Source organism: Misgurnus anguillicaudatus, chromosome 15 (assembly GCF_027580225.2).
Source record: "Misgurnus anguillicaudatus chromosome 15, ASM2758022v2, whole genome shotgun sequence".
Lineage (NCBI taxonomy): Eukaryota > Metazoa > Chordata > Actinopteri > Cypriniformes > Cobitidae > Misgurnus > Misgurnus anguillicaudatus.
In genome coordinates this window covers 13,756,456-13,777,632 of record NC_073351.2, presented here as the reverse complement: position 1 = coordinate 13,777,632, position 21,177 = coordinate 13,756,456, and the positions used below count along the sequence as shown (strand labels likewise).

General features: G+C 37.6%; 1 protein-coding gene across 1 annotated transcript in view; it reads left to right on the top strand.

Annotated features, from left to right (window-relative positions):
* Positions 1 to 2,251: 2,251 nt before the first annotated feature.
* Positions 2,252 to 21,177, top strand: part of ltbp4 (latent transforming growth factor beta binding protein 4) — an 83,924-nt gene continuing 64,998 nt past the window's right edge. Inside the window, exons 1-4 of the mRNA XM_073853441.1 lie at positions 2,252 to 2,560; positions 7,049 to 7,119; positions 9,219 to 9,537; positions 16,099 to 16,301. Coding sequence (XP_073709542.1) covers positions 2,382 to 2,560; positions 7,049 to 7,119; positions 9,219 to 9,537; positions 16,099 to 16,301 — 772 coding nt within the window. The 5' untranslated portion in view covers positions 2,252 to 2,381. The remainder of the gene's footprint in view (positions 2,561 to 7,048; positions 7,120 to 9,218; positions 9,538 to 16,098; positions 16,302 to 21,177) is intronic.

Here is a 21,177-nt window from a genome sequence, read left to right as displayed (position 1 = left end):
TCCATTCCTGTCGATTAAGGAAAGCCTTTGAAACCCATTGGGTCAATTTGGTCTCCGTGGCCTTTTGGGTAAAGCTCGGCAGTCAAAGGCTGTAGGCTTAAACAACTAGACAACAGAATGTTTGTTGAGGTTGGAATGAACACAGCAGGAGCCTTTCCATTCCTGATCGTAACCCCAGTCCAAAACCAGTGCACAGCAGATAATAAAGCAGTCCATATTTGAAGAAGGACTCTGCATTCATTTAGAGGGACACTAAGTGTATCCTGACTCTTTGTGAAAGATCTCCAGAGGAACACTAAGGAAGGAATGACAGTTGATCTGAAGACTAAAAGGGATATACAATTCAGTTGTGTGAAAAACAAAAGAACTATGGCTCAGGACAAAATACTTCAGGTAAAGTAAATAAGAAACATTGTGTGTGAAGTGCCTGTATATTAATAATTATAAGTCTATTTACCAAAATGTTTTTTGTGTGTGTGTGTGTGTTGGCTGTGTCTTTGCATGATGGTTTTAAACGTATATGCATGCAAAACAACAATAATGGAATTACCTCTACTTTACTTTTTACAGTTTTGCTGTTTCATGACTTTTGTGCTTTCAATTTGTTTAATTGTTTATTCTGTCTGGGTTAACTTACTGGGGCATGTTGTCACAGCCCTGCTCTGTATAGTGAAACACATCTGGATTTTAGTGCCATCTAGTGAATGTGAAGCAAAAGCACACATTAAGAGAAAAATATTCTTCAGAAAATGTATTTGTTGCTATTTTTCACATCGCATTCAATAAATAAATAAACAAATACAGTACTTTGTCAAATATATCAATATACATGAGTTTATGACAAGAATATAGCCAGTCATAGAAATTCTGTTTAATAATCAAACACAAGGGCTACAAGGGCAAACCAAACCAAACTGCATAAATGTACAACTTTGCCATGATAAAACTAAAATAACTGAATTAAAACCATAATACATTTCAAAATGGATAAAGCACCAGTTTCACTGAATGTTAGGACACAAATATGTACGTGTTTGCAAATCAAATCACAGAATAAAGGCGATGGAATTATATAAAAAATAAAATATTCCCAAATTCTCTGTCTCCTGTCTCACAGGAACAGCCCACACAGGTCGTAGCATTGGCCCCTAGTGAGGAGAGGCCGGTGGTGAGAGAAGACGATGGCAACAAAGATTGTGGAGAGAGAATATTCTGCCTTATCGGGGTTTCTGCTATCGTCCTCAATCTTCTAGTGGTGGTGTTTGTGTACATTTACACTCCTGTGTGAAGAGAAGTTCATTACTTTTGACCCAACCACCAACCTTCAGACATCTGGACTTTGTCACCACTCAGTAATGCAAAGGATTAAAAATGTATTTACAAATTGTGAGAACATATATGATTGTTGTTTTTATGTTGGTTTTATATGTCTTTTGTTACTGTCTTGAAATAATGCATAGCTGTGATGGATTAAGGTCTAGGCTAAAAGTAGAAGTAAAAGTCCTTCTTTGCATGTTGCATATTCAGACTGCTTATTCTAATTAAGAAATAAATATAAAAAGTCAAACACTTGGATTATAAAAAAATGAATAAATGTTTTATATATACATTTAACAATGACTTTATATCACCTTCACATTATTTATTGTTAATGGTCTGGTGTGTAGTAAGCATATTCTGTTTCAAGCATAGGTATACAGTATATAGGCTAGATTTTCTGTGAGGGTTTAATTTTGAAAAAATGCTAATTTGTGCACATACGATTATGACCAATTCTCATTGTTTCATTTTTAATGGGTTACAATAAAAATGAATAGTTTAATAATTTTTATAAAAAGAAAAATTTCACATTTTGCAGCTCCTGAATAAAACGTTTTATACATTTTGTAATAATTATATTTTTTGTATAAATATACAGCTAATATTATATACAAAGATAATAAAACGTAAATCGATTATGTAAATTAAAATCTGTTTTGAAACTGGTAACATTAAATAGAGTAACATGCAGCGTATTTGCTCGAATAATGTAGCGCTGCGCAGATTGTTTGGCATATGACATCAGAGTGCCGCGAGAGCGATTAGAGAGCAGGCTGCTCTGTAAGCTTTTCAATCTGTATCGCGATTCTATGATGTCATTCCTTCTGCGCAGTGCCACCCGACGTCGAACACAGCTATTCTGATTGGCTGAAAGTTTTCACACATCTCTCCTATTCATGTCACTCATGGAGTCTGAACACCAGCGAGTTTCAGCAGCCAGTGCAGAGATGGAGATGACGCCGTTACAATGAATGAATGAATCACGCACGAGTGATTTTATCTCCGTTTCAGAAACGTCGTGGAAAACTCATCAATTGAAAATTGCTACGATTTGAAAAACAATGTCAAAACAAAGGAGATTGTCATTGTGCATGTCTGGAAGTCTATTTATAGCCGTTATTTCACTCGCGATCGCAAACTCGTCAGTCAGTAATCAGATGTCACATAATATTCAAACTCGGAGCAAAGCACAGAGACACAGATCTCAGACCAGCACAAGGATACAGATAGATTTAAAAGGGTAAGTGTGTTATTTACACTCATTTCAAACGTCTGATATTTCATTTACACCTACAACTGTAAGAATGTATGTACTGTATGTAGGCCTATGTATGTAGCCTACTGTATGTGAAATTAGGAATTTCATCAGCAAAGCTGTGCATAATTTTAATACTTTTTAGATGATTATGCTATATTAAAACTAAAATTGACTTGAACTTCGGATGATATTATATAAATATATACGTTTTAGTAGTCCTGATGCTAGAGCTAAACCATAAACATAAAAAACAAGAAGACATACGTTTATTTTATTCTTTGCTTTATTTTGATTTTCTCCACATACACAAAGTACTTTACTGTAAGTCATTAAATTGCAGACAGACGCCATTGGATGATCTCAAATGTATGTGCTTATAATGCTTAATATGTATATAATACTTTTATTTATAGGATGTCCCTTATGTATACATTAGAAAGAGGTTGTATACATCTTTTAAGGTGTTTTGACTGTGATACCAAGTCAGATTCTTGTAAAAGAAGAAACGTCATGCTTTTAACCAGACATCAAATCCCCGACTTGTCCTGGTGTCTAAACTGTTGCCTTTTTGTCTCCATTTCGGGAAAGTGTTTCACATTTACAAGAAGATTACTGTATATGCTCCATTAGACAGCACATCACTTAACTTGGACCAGACTCCCACCACTTTTATAAAGAATTATCATAACACCAATAAAACATTCGCATTGATACAGTGATTCTCACATTTACTCCATGACCCTGTCTGTGAAATCCAGTCCCTCATAATCTAATTTTGAGATTTGGAGCATCAAAGTTTGATTTCACATTGATTTTAATCTTTGATACAATCTAACTGAGTCGATATTAAAAATATCAAGGTTATATTTTCACAGAATTTCCTTTATATGTAGAAAACCCAAAAAATGACTTTAGATTCAAAGACTGGGTCTCAAATGCTTCTCTAGACTTTGTCACCTGAAGTGTTGATCCTTCAAGCAATGAGAGGAATTCCTGATTATCCTGCAAAAGCTGAAACACAGTGACTGGTCTTTTTAAGCCAAAGCAGGAAATTACTTGCCCTCACAAATTCATATTGTGAGTGCAAATCATGCCATTGAACCATTGCAAAAGTTCATCAAGGATGCACCACTGCTCTTCTGAAACAATCCCACCTCCTCTTGACTTCATTGTGCCTACAGGTCAACCAAGGACATTGATTGTGTCCAAACGTGTCTGTTGTGGGGCAGCGGGGTTTTGCCGGGCGGTCGGGAGGATATAAGTACAGGCTGTGAAAGGAAAAGGAGGTGTTGTTGTGGAGTTCAGTAATGCGAACAGGCCAAATGCAGGTTCAACAGTTCAGCGCACGGAAGGCAAGTTTAGATACCGGCTCCTATTCAGACCCCATCAACACAGTCCTCTGAAATTTCAAAGGGGGACAGAAACACTATTATTTCCTTATTGATGGTGGTGCCATGCAAGTGGGAGCTTTGTGATAATCCAGCAGTAAATGCACATGTTTGACCTCGAGGATTGCAGTCAAAGCTTTATTGAAGTCTCTCTATGGCCCTCTGTTTTGGGATGCTAGGGGATAAAGTTGGGACCAAGAAAACCATAAACTTTTATTAGATTTTTTTGGATAGCCCAAGAAGTTATATATTTTTTCTAATTCAAAAGGCTAATTTAGATTCTTTGTTTTAAAGACTGTGAGGTGTTTATGGAAATATTTGAAGTTGTTTGACGTCTTAGAAAAACTGGCTTCTTTACAATCTTCTCACATAGGGAGAACAGAAAGTTGAATGTCGCCTGTAGGCCGAGAGAATGCAGCTGCAAAAACAGCTGGTAAACAACACATTTTAAATGTGAGATGATACCCAAAAGCCAACTTTAATTGTCCTTAAAATAAAATAAGTGCTGTGCATGATAAATAACACTCTTCTAACATTAAAGGAATATTCCATTTTCTTAAAAGAAAAATCCAGATAATTTACTCACCACCATGTCATCCAAAATGTTGATGTCTTTCTTTGTTCAGTCGAGAAGAAATTATGTTTTTTGAGGAAAACATTGCAAGATTTTTCTCATTTTAATGGACTTTAATAGACACCAACAATTAATACTTAACTCAACACATAACAGTTTTTTTCAACAGAGTTTTAAAGGACTATAAACAATCAAAAACGAGGCATAAGGGTCTTATCTAGCAAAACGATATATGTACTTTTAAACCACAACTTTTCGTGTAGGTCCGGTCCAGCGCGACCTAACGTAAATGCGTAGTGACGTAGGGAGGTCACGTGGTACATATATGAAATGCACATTTGTGGACCATTTTAAACAATAAACTGACACAAAGACATTAATTAGTATCATTCCATATACAACAACGTAGGAACGGTCCTCTTTCAAGACATTTGTAAACACTGGGGCGGAGTTTCGCGTTCGTCCTCTCTGACCTCTTGACGTCATGACGTATTGCGTGGGGTCAGCTTGCGCATCACGACCGGATCTACATGACGAGACGTTGTGCTTTAAAAGTGCCTATTTTTTATTTTTCTTGTCAAAAATGACAATCGTTTTGCTAGATAAGACCCTAATGCCTAGTTTGGGATCGTTTATAGTCCTTTGAAACTCCGTTGAAACTGTTAAGTGTTGAGTTAAGTATTAAGTGTTGGGCTCTATTAAAGTCCATTAAAATGAGAAAAATCCTGCAATGTTTTCTTCAAAAAACATAATATCTGCTCGATTGAACAAAGAAAGACATCAACATTTTGGATGACATGGTGGTGAGTAAATTATCTGGATTTTTATTTTAAGAAAATTTACTATTCCTTTAAACAAAACATATTAAATTATACAATGTAGTGCTGTTTGTTAGTAGTCTTATTTTTCTGAGGTTTAATTACAGAGAATTGACGATAAATGAATGCATTTTATAAAGTGTTTTAAAACGGATACCATCTTGCACCCCCCAAGGGAGGCCCACCCCCCAGTTTGAGAACCACTGCTTTAATGGGATGTGCATAATGTCACTTCCCTCACAGCTATGTAAACATTGCTCAGGTCTAATCTGGAATGTATCATTTAGGTGTCGAGTCCACATTAAAACCCAAACGGGGTATAAAAGCTGACTGTAACTTTCTGTTTTGTCATTTCAGGCATTTCCCTATTTGGGTCTAATGCAGGCCAAGTGAAGGGTCAAGGCCTAAATTTATGAGATTTATGAGACAGATAGGACGATGTTAAAGAGCTCAGTGTTACAAAGACGTTGTAACACAGTTTCAGTTTAAGGATGAATAGATGCATATTCATGTTTCTGTAACAGCCTGCGCTACTACTTATGCTGGGTCTTATTTTATGTAAAAATATCTGCATTACTGTATGGCAGATCAAATAAAGAGTGTCGAAAGAGATCTATTTCATATCTGTTTTACAATGGAATCTATCAAGCAGTATATTTTGAAATTTAATTGCACAAACATAACATTCATGTTTAAACCTCTCGTTCAATATTGTGTGGTTAAAGCTAAATCTTCACTTATGTTAAAAAGAGAGACTCACCTGTCTCTCTTTCGTACTTGAAACACCAGTAGTCGCTGTTTATAAGGTGCAGAATAAAGGCAGAAAACTAACTAACAAGCAAATCCCTCCCAGTGTTGTTAAAGGGTCAGGTGCTCAGGGTTATGCATGCTGTTCATGCACACAATAAAAAAGTAACTTGAATTAACTTGTAAATAACCCAGCATTGGGTCAAAAAGGGACAAACTCAGCTGTTTAAATTTTATGAAAATGTTTATAATTAACACAACAATGGGTTAAAACAGCCCAGCATTTGGGTCTGAAACAACCCAGCATAGGTTAAATACAACGCAGATAACCCAGCAGTTTTTAGAGTGTAGCATTTCAAGCAAGTTATCAGGATGGTTGGTTGCGCTAGTGTGCTTTTTGTGTTCACTCCTAGAAGCCACAAGACAAACAGATGATGCCATGGGTATCTGAAGACTCTTAATCCACCAAAGCTTACCTATCTGAGAAGTGCCGCGGCAGAGGCTGCCTACACCACTGTGGGAAACGCAATATTTCTCATGTGCCTGCGTGCAGAGGCCCAATGAGAGGGGCGTCCATAACACACTCACACCCCCTCTCGTTTTTATTCATTGCCGCTATTTGTCCAAGCTGAATACAACACGGGGTGAAGGGTCAGCTTAAACCCAAGCCTATTCACCCAGTCTAATGCATCTTATGGGGCCCGGGGCCACGGATTGTAAGTCTTTTAAAGCTGTCCTTTCAGAGGTGTTTAAATCGCGATTAATGCCGGACAGATTGATTCGGCGTGGAATCTGGAAAGTTGGAATAAAAGTGTCATATTTCTTAACTGTCCCTGTCGGTGTCTTAAAAAAGACTTATTGATTGCTAGAGGGTTGGCCTTTAGTTTTTACTTATTATATTTTTAATAACCTGAAGTTTCACTTTCACTTACTCTTTCTGCAGACCCAACATTTGTGGCAGCAGGTGTTGCCTTTCATGGGTAGTCAACCCCAAGACCAGACAATGCACAAAACGTGAGTAACTTTTTAAGCTTTTGATTCTATATAGAAAATCTATATAGTTCTATAATGTTTCTACAAATAAACACATACATCTCAATCCATTAACTCTTTCACTGCCAGCATTTTTCATGATTTTCACAAAAGTTTAATGCCTTCCAGAAAATGCTCCTTTTTATATATAAACATACAATATCTAAATTAAAAGAACAGACCCTCTGCTTTCAAACAAAAAATCTGTTTTATCCTACCTTCATGTGTTCTGTTTTTATCACCTCTCAAATATGTGTAGGTTTCATCAAAAACACAAAATTTTGAGCAATAAGCTGAGATAATTCCATTTTTGTGAAGGACTTTTGATAGAGATCAGATGCAGGGCGATCTTTAAAACATACATGGACATACAGCTGTTTGTCCTAGGGCAAAACTTCCGGGTTTTATAAGTTACGGATAATAGCGGTATTGCAGATTGACGAGAGAACTCGATAACTCGTCAATGGCGGGGAAAGAGTTAAAGGTGCACTTTGTAACTAATAGAGTAGTATTACATCCTTCATATCTCTGCAGTCTTTAGTTTTATCAGATTTATAAAAGACAGATCAGCTTTACTGATTCTTTCAAATAACATACAAAAAATTCAGAAGGAGGAGTTACGGGCTGCGGGAGGAACAAGTCACGAAGCATGCAACACTTTCTACAAATCTGACTGGATAATTTATGATTCACTACATGTTTGTGACGTTTATATAATATGCACTTATGTGCCTATTTCCAATATAACACAAAAGTCTTATTTACCACATGCAACTCATGACCCGGTTGGGACTTTTTAATGAAATCCAGTGTTAAACAAACACACACGCAAAACTCTGTAACATGTCCAACTGCTTTTTTGACAATTTGCATTTGTTTAGCATGAGGAAACCAACTCTTAAACTGTGTTTATAAATCATAATGCATGAAATACCGTTAAACCCCCTTTAATTGGTCTCACTTGTAAAATGTGCAAATGCACGTTTTCTTAATGAATAAATCTTAATGAATTACGGTGAAATGCCGCTACATCTAAAAGCCAAAGGGCGGCTCGTGCAGAAACTCCATTTGGGCGCATAAGAAGTACCATTACAAACACTATTCCAGGAAATGTCAAAAAACATATTTATATTGCTGTTCTTCAAATTGTTTTGGGTATAATAAAGAATATTTTGAACAACTGTGTTGACAAATGTTGCTTTTTTAATTATATTAAAGACTTGCATCATGTACAGTTGATTCATTTCAGTTTCAGCAGTAAAAACATACATTTTGTTTTTTTTAACCTATGCCTAAACATTACAGCATTCCTCTTAAGTAGGCCAACACTACTACTGTAGGCCAGTAGCAGGTTGAGGTTGCTTAAAGCAGCCTGATCTCTGTAGCATAATTAATCCAGTACCTCAGCTTTCTTCATCATAATCCTCACCTGGCTAATCCTTATGTCTGTAGATTTACACTTTAATAACTAACCCCTTGACCCAAGTGCCTTTAAAGAGCCAGTACAACTCAAACTCAGGGGAGACCAACTAGGAACACAGACTTTTTGATCCAAATTAGGGAGTGTGCACACCAAGGCGTTTACGCCTGTGGCCGGCGTATGTTTTCAATTGTTTACAACGCCAGCAGCTGGCGGGTTTTGTCCGTGCTGAGCATTGAGAGTTGAAAAATTTCAACTTTGGGTGAAACGCTCATCTTGTCAATGGCACTTCTCAATCCAATCACAGTGGAGGGGGCGGGACAAATATCACAACAACCAACGAGTGCATCGTTCAACGACTGATAAACAAAGCAGAAGTATCATAGCAACAAAGCGCTCAACTGATAAAAGGATGGCAATGCAGTCGGCATCCACCTGGTATTTTCAGCTGCGTTTAAATGCTTTGTTGTACACGCCCCCTAAATGTGGACAAAACTGACAGAAAATGGTAAAAAAAAATGTGTGGTACTTTTTGTCAATTTAGATTAGTTGCAACAGTCCAGTTTGCAAAGCTGTGAAAATGAGCGGGAAAGCACTGAAAAAACTGTGAAGACATTTTGCCAATGCGATAAATATTTTTTATTTGTCACTTTGTCACTAGCGAGATGTCATCCTCGATGCCACAATAAAGCAATTTGTCGTCGAACAAACATCTGTCAGTGTCGTCCGGGCTTCCACGGCCATCGATGTGAACATTCTAGCAGTTCTTCAGCGCCAAGCTCCTGGTTTAAGGCCCAGCTTGCTCCCACCATACCTTCAACAGCAGCCACATCTGCGTTCACTGCAGTTTCTACCATCACAACCACACCTGAGTCCACCACCACCCACCACAACATCTCTATGTTTGACTCAGACCGCCCTCCCAGAGATGCCAACCCAGATCTCCGTAAGACATACTCATCACACTGGGAACCACTCAAGTAAGTGAACTTAACACAGTACACGTGCAAGAGGGTTTTCAAACAATAGTGTTGTAAATTTCTGTTGCATGTTATTACTCCAGTTCAGAAGATGGGTCTCGGTTATCCTATAAGAAGTAAAGACTTAAAGGTGCCAAAGAATCCATTGATACAATATGTTAAATTGTTCTCTGATATCTACGTAGAAGGTATCTGGCTTTATTAAGTGCAAAAATTATCCAGAGATGGTTTCACTTGTCCATTTATAATCCTAGGATTTGTCCCTTGAATGAAATGGGCTTTTATTACCTTATTTGGAAGGGTCATAAATAATAATACTGAGCTCTGCTCTGATTGGCTTTTCACAGCGAGGCTCATGAGGCTCACATCAGTAGCTCACATTAGTAAACCTCATATGCTTGAGCCTGTATCAGACAAAGATACAGATTTTAATGAACAACTAATTGTTCAGAGATTGTTAATGGATGTTTCTGAGTGGTAAGTTTATTTTTTTTCAGTATGGACCTGAAAAAATTTCAGTCTAAACTTTAGCATATAGCATTAACTAGCATATAGCGCTAAAAAGCAGTCAACACTTTGATTTTAGCATTGTAACAACATTGTAATTAATTTAATGTTGGGGCGAACATTACAACTGTTACATTTGAAACAATTGTGTTTGAGACTCACAATATGTCATTGCTATGTACAGAACTTGTATTATTCATCTATGGCTAGGTAAATCTAGTTTTACATTTTATGGCACTTTTAAAGGCAGGGTCCATGATCTCTGAAAGCCTATGTTGACATTTGAAATCACCTAAACAAACACGCCCCTACCCCAATACAATCTGGACCTTCTTTTGATAAACCCGCCTCACACATACGCAACCCAGGCAACGATGTTGGTTAGCAGACACGCCTCTTGCTGTTGATTAGCTACAATGTGTTTTGGTAGTTGGCCCAACTTTCTATTCCAAAGCATTTTTCAGATATTGTGTACTCCACCTTTAACCAATTTTTAGTTGGGATTTAAAAAAAGCCACTAATATGTACCATTTAGGTACAAATACATTTGGTACCAATATGAACCTCTGAGGTACTAATATGAACTCTATAGGTGCAAAGATGTATTTATTAAAAGGGCACTGCCCCAATATAAAAAATATGCACAAAAAAAAGTGCTGCATACTGCAGAAATAGTATGGCACTATGTCATTCTGAAATTCCTATATAATAAAACTAGTCATTTTACTGTTAGGAATGCTGTATGCTCCGGTTTTGTTAGAAGTCACATTAGACTGTAATAATATTGTTGGAATAAAATAGTTTTCTCTCTTTATTTATTTATTCAAGCTTTAAATTAACACACGTTATCACTTACAGTCAGTCCTGCAGATGAAACCCACATGGTAATTTTGAATAAGGTATATACTTTTAATTTGTCTTATGTTTATTGGGTTGGTAAACATGATAACATCATATAATTCTCTCTTAAAACTTACCTTATGACTAAAATGGACATACACAAAAAATACATTCTGTATACTAGAACTTGCCTACAGAGGGCATTGTTATACTTCATATTCACATGGTCTACTGTAAATTCCCACACTACTGTACCTCACTGCCATCATGCTGCAGCACAAGACTTGCACACTGTATACTATGCTCCTTTAAGTAATCTTATGTTTATGTTTAGGCCTATATATTCTGTTCAATGGGTACACAGACTGTTGTAAAGAAATTATGTCAAATCAACATATATTTTGTTACTTTAACTTAACAAAATACATAAAACAATTTCAACTTGTTATAAAGTGTTATAAATTAAGTCACCTTATCACAAGTCAAAAAATAGTAGGTTGGATTGACTTGCACAACCAATTTGTTTCAACTTCATTCTGCATTGATTTTACGGTGCAGCTGTAACAATTGTATGCAATGAAGTTAGTTAATTTTTCTTTCTATACAGCTAGAGTCCTTAAGTTACCCTTATCTTTTTACAGCTTGTTCTCCACCCTAATGCAAAAAAAATCAAGCTATCACAATAATCTCACTTAATGTACTGCCAAAGCAAAATAATCTGAGCAAGATGATGGACTGTTCACTATTAAACTGACATATTAATGTAATAAGCAGCAGATTTGATTTAAAGAAGTCTTTTGTGTTGTGTTCAGATGCGAAAGAACAAAGGATGATCTTGTTTTAAAGGTTTTGAGGAAAATATTATTTTTGGAGAGCCACACCTTATCTGATCTCGGATTGATTTGTCCTTTAGAAGTTTTGGTATCCAAGATGGAATGGATCTACTCGCTCTCAAAACAAGATAGAAATAAAGATAGAAAGAACATTGGCAGTTGTGGTTCATGGTTGTCCAGTTGGATCTTAGAGAAACTATTTATATGTGGTTTTTAAAGGAACTCATCAATGCTAAACAAAAATGACAAGTTTAGGTTTTTTGTCTACAACCCAGTGATAATAGATTTTATTTGGATGTGTTCAGATTTAGGTTCTAAATCTCTTTTAGGCTCTGAAATAGTAAAACTCAATACACTTGTGTCCCAGTTTAAAGCTCATGTAACACACGCTGTTTCTGCATTTCTGATGTTAATCTGGAGTACCTATAGAGTAGTATTACATCCTTTATATCTCCGAAGAGTCTTTAGTTTAATCAGATTTATAAAAGAAAGATGCGCTTTACCGAATCTTTCCGATAACGTATGAAGGAGGAGGAGTTACTACCGCTGGAGGAACGATAAGAGTCATGCAACACAATACAACACTTATAACTTATATGATTCACTACATGTTCGTGTCATTTATATAATATGCACGCGCCTATTTCCAACATAAGACAGAAGTCTTACTTACCGCATGCAACTCATGACCCGGTTGGGAAAATCCAGCGCATCAAACACACACGCAAAACTACGCTGCTACCCCGGATAATAAACTATATCCATTGTTTCCATAAGGCTGGATTTTTTCTCCTTTCATCCAAAAACACACTTCTTCTTTCTTGCCATTGTTGAGTTTTAAAATGAAACAAGGCTTTGCCGCGTGATGTGATGTTTGTAAGTTCTAGCGCCTCCCGCTGATTGATGGGTGGGCAGGGTTTTCCGGGGGAAGTGCCAATATAAAGAAGTGATACGTATAGAAAACCCCTGAAACGTCAGCTGGACCTGTAATCGAAAAAAACTTACCGAAACTTGTACGAACCCTGACGAAGTGCATTCGGCACAGAAATACTCTGTAACACGCCCAACTGCTTTATTGACACTTTGCCTACGTTTAGCATGAGGAAACAACTCTATAACTGTGTTAATAAGTCAGAATGCTTAAAATACCATTGAACCGCCCCTTTAAGAGCTTTACTGCCTGTTTTAATGTAGTTAAGACCCACTTGGACTTTGCCATGATCTCAACTGTTGAGCAAGTTCTTCTCCGATGTTAAGTTTGGGAAGGAAGGGCCTGGTCCCGTAGAAACAGTTTGCTCACAATAGACTATTGAAAGTCTCCGCTTCAGGGTCCGCTTCAGTGATCTACCTGATGGGAGAGTGTTGCTTACCCAGTGTTGACAGGCTTTGGTTTCCCACAATTTTAGAAGCTTTTGTGATATCACATTCATTGTACAGTATTAACAAGATTGCATGATAAGTCCTTGTTTTTTTGCATGTCTCTATGCCAGGCAACTAATCCCAGAGGAAATAGTTGCAAAAACAGCCAAGTTCTGCTGTTATTTCCATGGCTTATCTGGATATGAATGCTTACTTTTGTCTGGTGTGAAAGGCATGCGGTCTATGTTTATCTTTTAGAAACCAAAAAGGTTGTACCACAATACAGAAAGGTTTAAAAATGTCACTTATAGAAAGTGTTTAGTGGACTTTTCCAAAAGCACAATTTGGTTTAGAAAGAAACAGTGGTGAGATCCATGGTGTATATGTAAAATTATTAAAATTGGAACTGCTTTGTCATTTTTTTTGTCCGTTTTGTTATAGGAAATCTCCAGGGCTGTGTATTAGGACCTGGCCAGTTGTCGCATGTCATGATTTTCTGTAAGGCCTTACTCACATACTCTCCTGTGGCTAGGATGTGTGTTTACATTGTGTCTGTGACACTGATTGTGGCATGTGGTCTATGTTTATCTTTTAGAAACCAAAAAGGTTGTACCACAATACAGAAAGGTTTAAAAATGTCCCTTATAGAAAGTGTTTAGTGGACTTTTCCAAAAGCACATGTTGTGTATATGTTCTTCACTGAGGTTCAAAATATGTCTCATGCTAAGATAGATTTCCCCAATTTGGTTTAGAAAGAAACAGTGGTGAGATCCATGGTGTATATGTAAAATTATTAAAATTGAAACTGCTTTGTCATTTTTTTGTCCGTTTTGTTATAGGAAATCTCCAGGGCTGTGTATTAGGACCTGGTCAGTTGTCGCATGTCATGATTTTCTGTAAGGCCTTACATCCTCTCCTGTGGCTAGGATGTGTGTTTACATTGTGTGCGGTCTATGTTTATCTTTTAGAAACCAAAAAGGTTGTACCACAATACAGAAAGGTTTAAAAATGTCACTTATAGAAAGTGTTTAGTGGACTTTTCCAAAAGCACATGTTGTGTATATATGTTCTTGACTGAGGTTCAAAATATGTCTCATGCTAAGATAGATTTCCCCAATTTGGTTTAGAAAGAAACTGTGGTGAGATTCATGGTGTATATGTAAAATTATTAAAATTGCTTTGTCATTTTTTTGTCCGTTTTGTTATAGGAAATCTCCAGGGCTGTGTATTAGGACCTGGCCAGTTGTCGCATGTCATGATTTTCTGTAAGGCCTTACTCACATCCTCTCCTGTGGCTAAGAGGTGTGTTTACATTGTGTCTGTGACACTGACTGTGGCATGCGGTCTATGTTTATCTTTTAGAAACCAAAAAGGTTGTACCACAATACAGAAAGGTTTAAAAATGTCCCTTATAGGAAAGTGTTTAGTGGACTTTTCCAAAAGCACATATTGTATATGGTCTTGACTGAGGTTCAAAATATGTCTCATGCTAAGATAGATTTCCCCAATTTGGTTTAGAAAGAAACAGTGGTGAGATCCATGGTCTATATGTAAAATTATTAAAACTGGAACTGCTTCGTTATTATGTTTTGCTATAGGAAATCTCCAGGGCTGTGTATTAGGACCTGGCCAGTTGTCGCATGTCATGATATTAAGTGAGGCCTTACTCACATCCTCTCCTGTGGCTAGGAGGTGTGTTTACATTGTGTCTGTGACACTGACTGTGGCATGCGGTCTATGTTTATCTTTTAGAAACCAAAAAGGTTGTACCACAATACAGAAAGGTTTAAAAATGTCCCTGATAGGAAAGTGTTTAGTGGACTTTTCCAAAAGCACATATTGTGTATATGTTCTTGACTGAGGTTCAAAATATGTCTCATGCTAAGATAGATTTCCCCAATTTGGTTTAGAAAGAAACAGTGGTGAGATCCATGGTCTATATGTAAAATTATTAAAACTGGCACTGCTTCGTTATTATGTTTTGTTATAGGAAATCTCCAGGGCTGTGTATTAGGACCTGGCCAGTTGTCTTATGTCATGGTTTTCAGTAAGGCCTTACTCGCCTCCTCTCCTGTGGCTAAGAGGTGTGTTTACATTGTGTGTGACACTGACAGTGGCTGTGTGGAAAATTCATATGGCTTGTTTAATAATGTGTTTTGCTATGGACTCTCACCAGCTTGTTGCGAGTTTTGAGAAAAATGCATTGGCATTTTAGTCAGCAATAGTACAGAGCTGTTTCTTTTACTCTGCAATATGAAACTCCAGGGTGGTGTGTGTACCTGTGCCCATTAAATTTTTGTATAAATATTCAAAGATGATGTCATTTTTAATGTCAAACCACTCGCTGTCAAATTTCACTCAAATGTTTTCATGTTTACTTGATGAGTCAGATGGTGGGTTTGGAGCAAGCAACATTTGGTTCAGCTTGGACATGCTGTTGTTCAGGAAACCACTGCAATGTGAGAAGAACATTGGTTTCTTCATTTCTCATGGTTGCTCTCCTGTAGTTTAAGCCAGAGTTCTTTTAATTATATTAATGGACTGTAAAACCACCATGCACAATTTGAATTAAAAGCAGAAATTTTAGATGGCTTGAATGAGTTTTCAGTGTAACAAATGTTTAAAATCTTGGAGGGTCTTATTTTGAATGGATTTTTCAAAACTTATGAATTAGAAGTATTATTTGTCTGTCATACATTTTAATGTACCAAACCTCAGATGTTCTCTTTGATCCTAATTCAAATTGAGATGCTTGTACATCCTTTTATAATGTATAACACATGTGCTTTCATATGGGTATGATGTTTTTCACAAAATGTTACTCTTGCATTATTAGCTTATACCTTTAAGGTTCCTGTTTATCATTTGGATCATACACATAATGAAATCTTTCTGTTTAATAGATTCCTATTTGTTCTGACAGTGTTTTGATTTGGCACCTTTTCTTTTATTACACTCATGGCTAATAAATGCATTGGTTTCATTTAAGGTTTAATATATTCACTGTATGTTACTGTTTCAGGTTTATGGAGGCACAGTCAGGTGTGTTGAAGAGGGCGCTGTACACTGGAACTGTTGGGGAGAAGATCACAGGTCTTATACTGAAATATATTGAATCAGAGAGAAGCAAACTGAAGTCATTCTCTTCTACTGGAGCAACAACACTGTCCAGCACAAAGACCTTCCACACTCAACGGGGCCAATACACCCTTATTTACACAGCAGGTCTGTCCACATGACATGAACAAATGTTAAAATATCTTGTTTATGCATACACGAGTGTATAAACCTTGCAAAGTATAGTTCTTTGTACTCATACACGTGCGCTGATGTTTGACGCATGCGCATTGTGACAACTTGCAATACTTCTTGTGGCCTACATACCACATGCACTGTTTCAGAAATAGTGTACAGTACAAGCGCACTTCTGATGACGATACTTGCGTCTATGCACTATGCGCAGACCCTCACGTACATGTAAAAAATGCACCTTAATGCCAAAAAAACACCTTATATTCCTCCCTAAATTAAATCTCAATTGTTTATCCTAGACAGCAATGCAATCATTTTGTTGTGGGAGTCTTTTGTTAAAGGCTTCTCATATTTTTCTGCTGACAAAAAGATCCCAGTAATCTCACCTGTGAATTTTCCTGTCTCAAACTATGCTCATATTTGCCAAGATACCAAAGTCTGTCAACATTTACCAACGAGTACCAGTAGGTTGCTGACAAGCTTTGGCTAGCTTGCTATGATTTACGGATTTCTTATTTTTTACTGTCTATAATTCTTACGGATACAGGAAATGGCTACAGAAGACAACATTTCACACCTTGACTGTCAAAGAAAGAAACGATACTTAAAAAAATATCTTGGTTAGGTTGTGATGCCTACTCGATCCCTGATGCGTTCTTCCAGCCGCTGTCCGCTGCTTCCGAACTAACATTTTTACAACACTAAGAAGGCTCGACACAACATGAAACTTTGCTTGAAGTATCACCTGGATCTCTACACATGAACGTGAACATTGAGAACATTGTTTGTGTACACAGAGTTTACTAAAAAGAAAGGTTTTGAACAACTGACTTTGGCTGTTTTGGTGTCCGCTCGCAATATTTGCCAGACATAAAGAATCGATCTCCGAATGTGAATTAATGAATCTCATACGAGGCTCCTTTTTCAACTAGAAGGTCAATATTGTTTTTCACTTGCGACAAAACAACAAATTATCCGTGCATTTATATGGAGCTATGCTTTAGGAGCTATCCCTCCTTACGTCGCATTCAGAGATCGATACATCTTGACTGGCAAGATGGCGGCGAGCGGACACCAAAACAGCCAAAGTCAGTTGTTCAAAACCGTCTTTTTAGTAAACTCTGTGTACACAAACAATGTTCTCAATGCTCGAGTTCACGTGTAGAGACACAGGTGATACTTTGAGCTTCTTAGTGTTGTAAAAATAGCGATTTTGATCCTCACAACATATTAAAGGCATAGCTTCTAGTTTTTTTGCGACCACTTCAGGTACTTAAAATGGCGGTTTGAGATGTGAGTGAAGTCAGCTGATATTCATGAATAGAATAGGCTATTTAATCTTTTTTTTTCTTGATACTCATATGTACTGTAATAATAATGTTGTATAACAGACCTTTTTTAAAATAAACGTTTCACACAACATACATAGGTTTTTATTAACATGTAAACCTTTGCACAGGGTGCAATTTGCTAGGGGGATTGGGGGGATTATCCCCCCTTTGGTCTTTATATCCCTGCCTCTGATGAATAATTTTTATCCCCAAAATGAATCTCTCTCATGATTAATGGTCATCAAACGGCAATATAAACGGACTAAAATTTTGTCATGACCGTTTTTTAATCCATGCCTGGATTTTTCAAATGTCGCCAAGACAAATAAATAATGAAAAGGATTCCAAGCAGCATATCATCGTATTTTACAGGACCATCACAAAACAAATCCAAGAAATATTACTATTGCCAATGAGACAGCCGAAACTACTGTTGTTAATCAAGGGGAACTCCCAGGATGACACAGGAAAGCAAAAAAAGAGGTCTAAAGTCGGTCATCAAACATGTCTTGTCTAAGTATGCATATATAGCCTATTTATTGTTCTATTGAGAGTATGTTGTGCATTGTATTTTTTTCTATTAAATATTATGATAACAAACAAGTGTTTTTGCATGTCTGGAGCAAAGCATAAAGAAGGAAAGCCTTCTGGCATGTACAGTACAGGTTAGGTTCCGTAATTGTTTTATTAAGTTTTTGTAAAGCCACACCAGAGCGGTTCGAATCTCACTTAGGACGGGTGCGAGTAGGACTGGATACATTTCTTTGTGTTAAATATTTTTATTAGAGATTTTAACTGCAAGTCCATTGTAATTACATTTTTTTATGCAGAACAAAACTTACATTTAACAAATACGCATTAAAAGAAAAAATACAAAACCCACACACAAGAGACATAAAAATTACTATTAAACAGAAAATATAAATAAAATTACCCTCCCCACCTAAAAAATACAACCTCTAAGTGCTATCCAATGGTGGTAATAGGTAAAGTAGGCCTGGTAAACAAATTAATCAATCACAAGATTGCAAAAAGGAAATAAAAGGGGACCAAATTTTTCCAAATATCAAAGTCTTGTCTATTAGCGTATATCTAATTCTCTCCCGATGTAGTGTCAGCCATAGTTTAAGAGCTGGCACTTCCTTTTTCTTCCAGAACAAAAGAATACGATTTTTAGCAGTTATTATCCCATACGAAAACAAACTGTTGTTGTACCTGAGTAAGTCTCAAAAATTCTTCTGAAATTCCAAATATAATTAAGGATCTGTCATGACATGGTAGGAGAGACAGGACGCAAACGCAAAGTTCGAAAATAAATAACATTTAATGATAAAACACGAGGGATAACATGGTGAATACAGTGAACACAGGAACATCCAACACAGGGAACAGACGAGGTAGCAATGACAATGACAATCTACCGGCAACCGGTGTGACAGAAACAAGGCATATAAATACAAAGACAATTAAACATAAGACAGGTGTGGTGTATTGGCTTAATGAGTCAATGAGAGTCCAGGTGAGACGGATCAGTGCAATACACAAAACATGACATGGACTAGCCGTGACATAACCCCTCCCTCTACGAGTGGCTACCAGACACTCAAATAAACACAAAAAAAAACAAAGTCTGGTAGCAAGAGTCCAAGGGAGGGGTGGAGGGCTTGGGGACCCTGGCGAAGCCTGCAGCCGCCGGGACGAGACCAACAGGAACGGTTGGCCGGACTGCGCCAGGAGAACCGGAGCGATCGCTCCGAGAACCGAGGCAGACAAATTACCCCCCTCCTGGGAATCGTCGACGATCAGCTGCCCCCGGAAGTCATCTCCCATCCCCTTGCGGAAACGGAGACCCTCTCTCGGTAGCCACCCCGGGGAAATGATCGGGCGTGGTCCATTCCGGATCCCCCTGCGAGCAGGATGGTGGTCCTCCGAGGGACCGTCGACGACGACTCAACCGTTGGGGGACCGCCTGGGCCGATCCTCCGCCCGCATGCTTGCGGGAGCGAGCGATCGCTCACGGGGGTCCCCAAGAGACATCGGGGCTGATGGGGAATACCCCCCGATGTCACTACTCCCCCTCGACGAAACTCCTGGGGGAGCCGCCCTCCGTGAACCCGCTGCGTCCAGTGCTGGCCGGATCATTCTGTCATGACACGGTAGGAGAGACAGGACGCAAACGCAAAGTTCGAAAATAAATAACATTTAATGATAAAACACGAGGGATAACATGGTGAATACAGTGAACACAGGAACATCCAACACAGGGAACAGACGAGGTAGCAATGACAATGACAATCTACCGGCAACCGGTGTGACAGAAACAAGGCATATAAATACAAAGACAATTAAACATAAGACAGGTGTGGTGTATTGGCTTAATGAGTCAATGAGAGTCCAGGTGAGACGGATCAGTGCAATACACAAAACTTGACACGGACTAGCCGTGACAGGATCAGGTTCAATAAGAGTATCCAAAGTATCTGAAAATACCTGGAAAATTTTGATCCAGAAACTTTGTAATTTTGGACACATGACATGAGACATCTGTGAGACAGGTTAGAGTCTAAAATTTGACATTTGTCACATACTGTAGACACTTCTGGGAAAATTTTATTTAATTTACACTTGGAATAATGAAGCCTATGAAGCACTTTAAATTGAATGAGACAATGTCTTGCATTAATGGAACATCTGTGGACCAGTTCAAGACTTTGTTCCCAAATTTCACTAGGAATTTCTACTGCAAGTTAGGACTGGATACATTTCTACACATTTTCATAAACAAAAATATTTGAAAACACCCCCCCCCCCTCTCAGATTATTTCACAAATCCCACCCTGCCTTGGCATTAATAGAAAGAGCAATGGCTTTAAAGTGCACCTATTTCATTACTAAACACAACGTTATTTTGTTTATTTAGTATACAATGTATTCGCATGGTTTATGGTAAAAAACACATTATTTTCCACATACCGTACATTTTTGTAGCTTCAGATTGTCTTCCTGAAATGTACGGACTTTGTACAAAACTCATCGATTTGAAAAGCGCTGTGTCCCTGATTGGCCAGCTAATCTGTATGTTGTGATTGGTCTGAATACCTCTGATGCCGGCAGCCCGAAATGTGACGCTCCTTACCATGTTTGAAAGATTCACTCACAATGCAATGCTAACAGGAGTTAACATACAGGCTGTGAGTCCAAGCGGGAGGAATTATGATAATGTCGGTCTTGTCTACATCACCAATCCCAGGAAGTAAACTGTTGCCTACAATCCGTGTGTTTGTTGTAGTCCAAGAAAATAGATTTACGTTGGAGATAATAACTCATGTCATAGTTTACTTTGGGGTATGTACCTTTTGCATATCGTTAACATGTATTAATACACACTTACACACAAAAGTAAATGTAAATCGGAAATCGGACCAATGGTGCTCTTTAAAATAAACAGCCCTTGGTAGAGAAGACAAGTATCTTGTTTTAAAAATTTGACATGTTTCCTGGTATGAAAATCTTTAGGT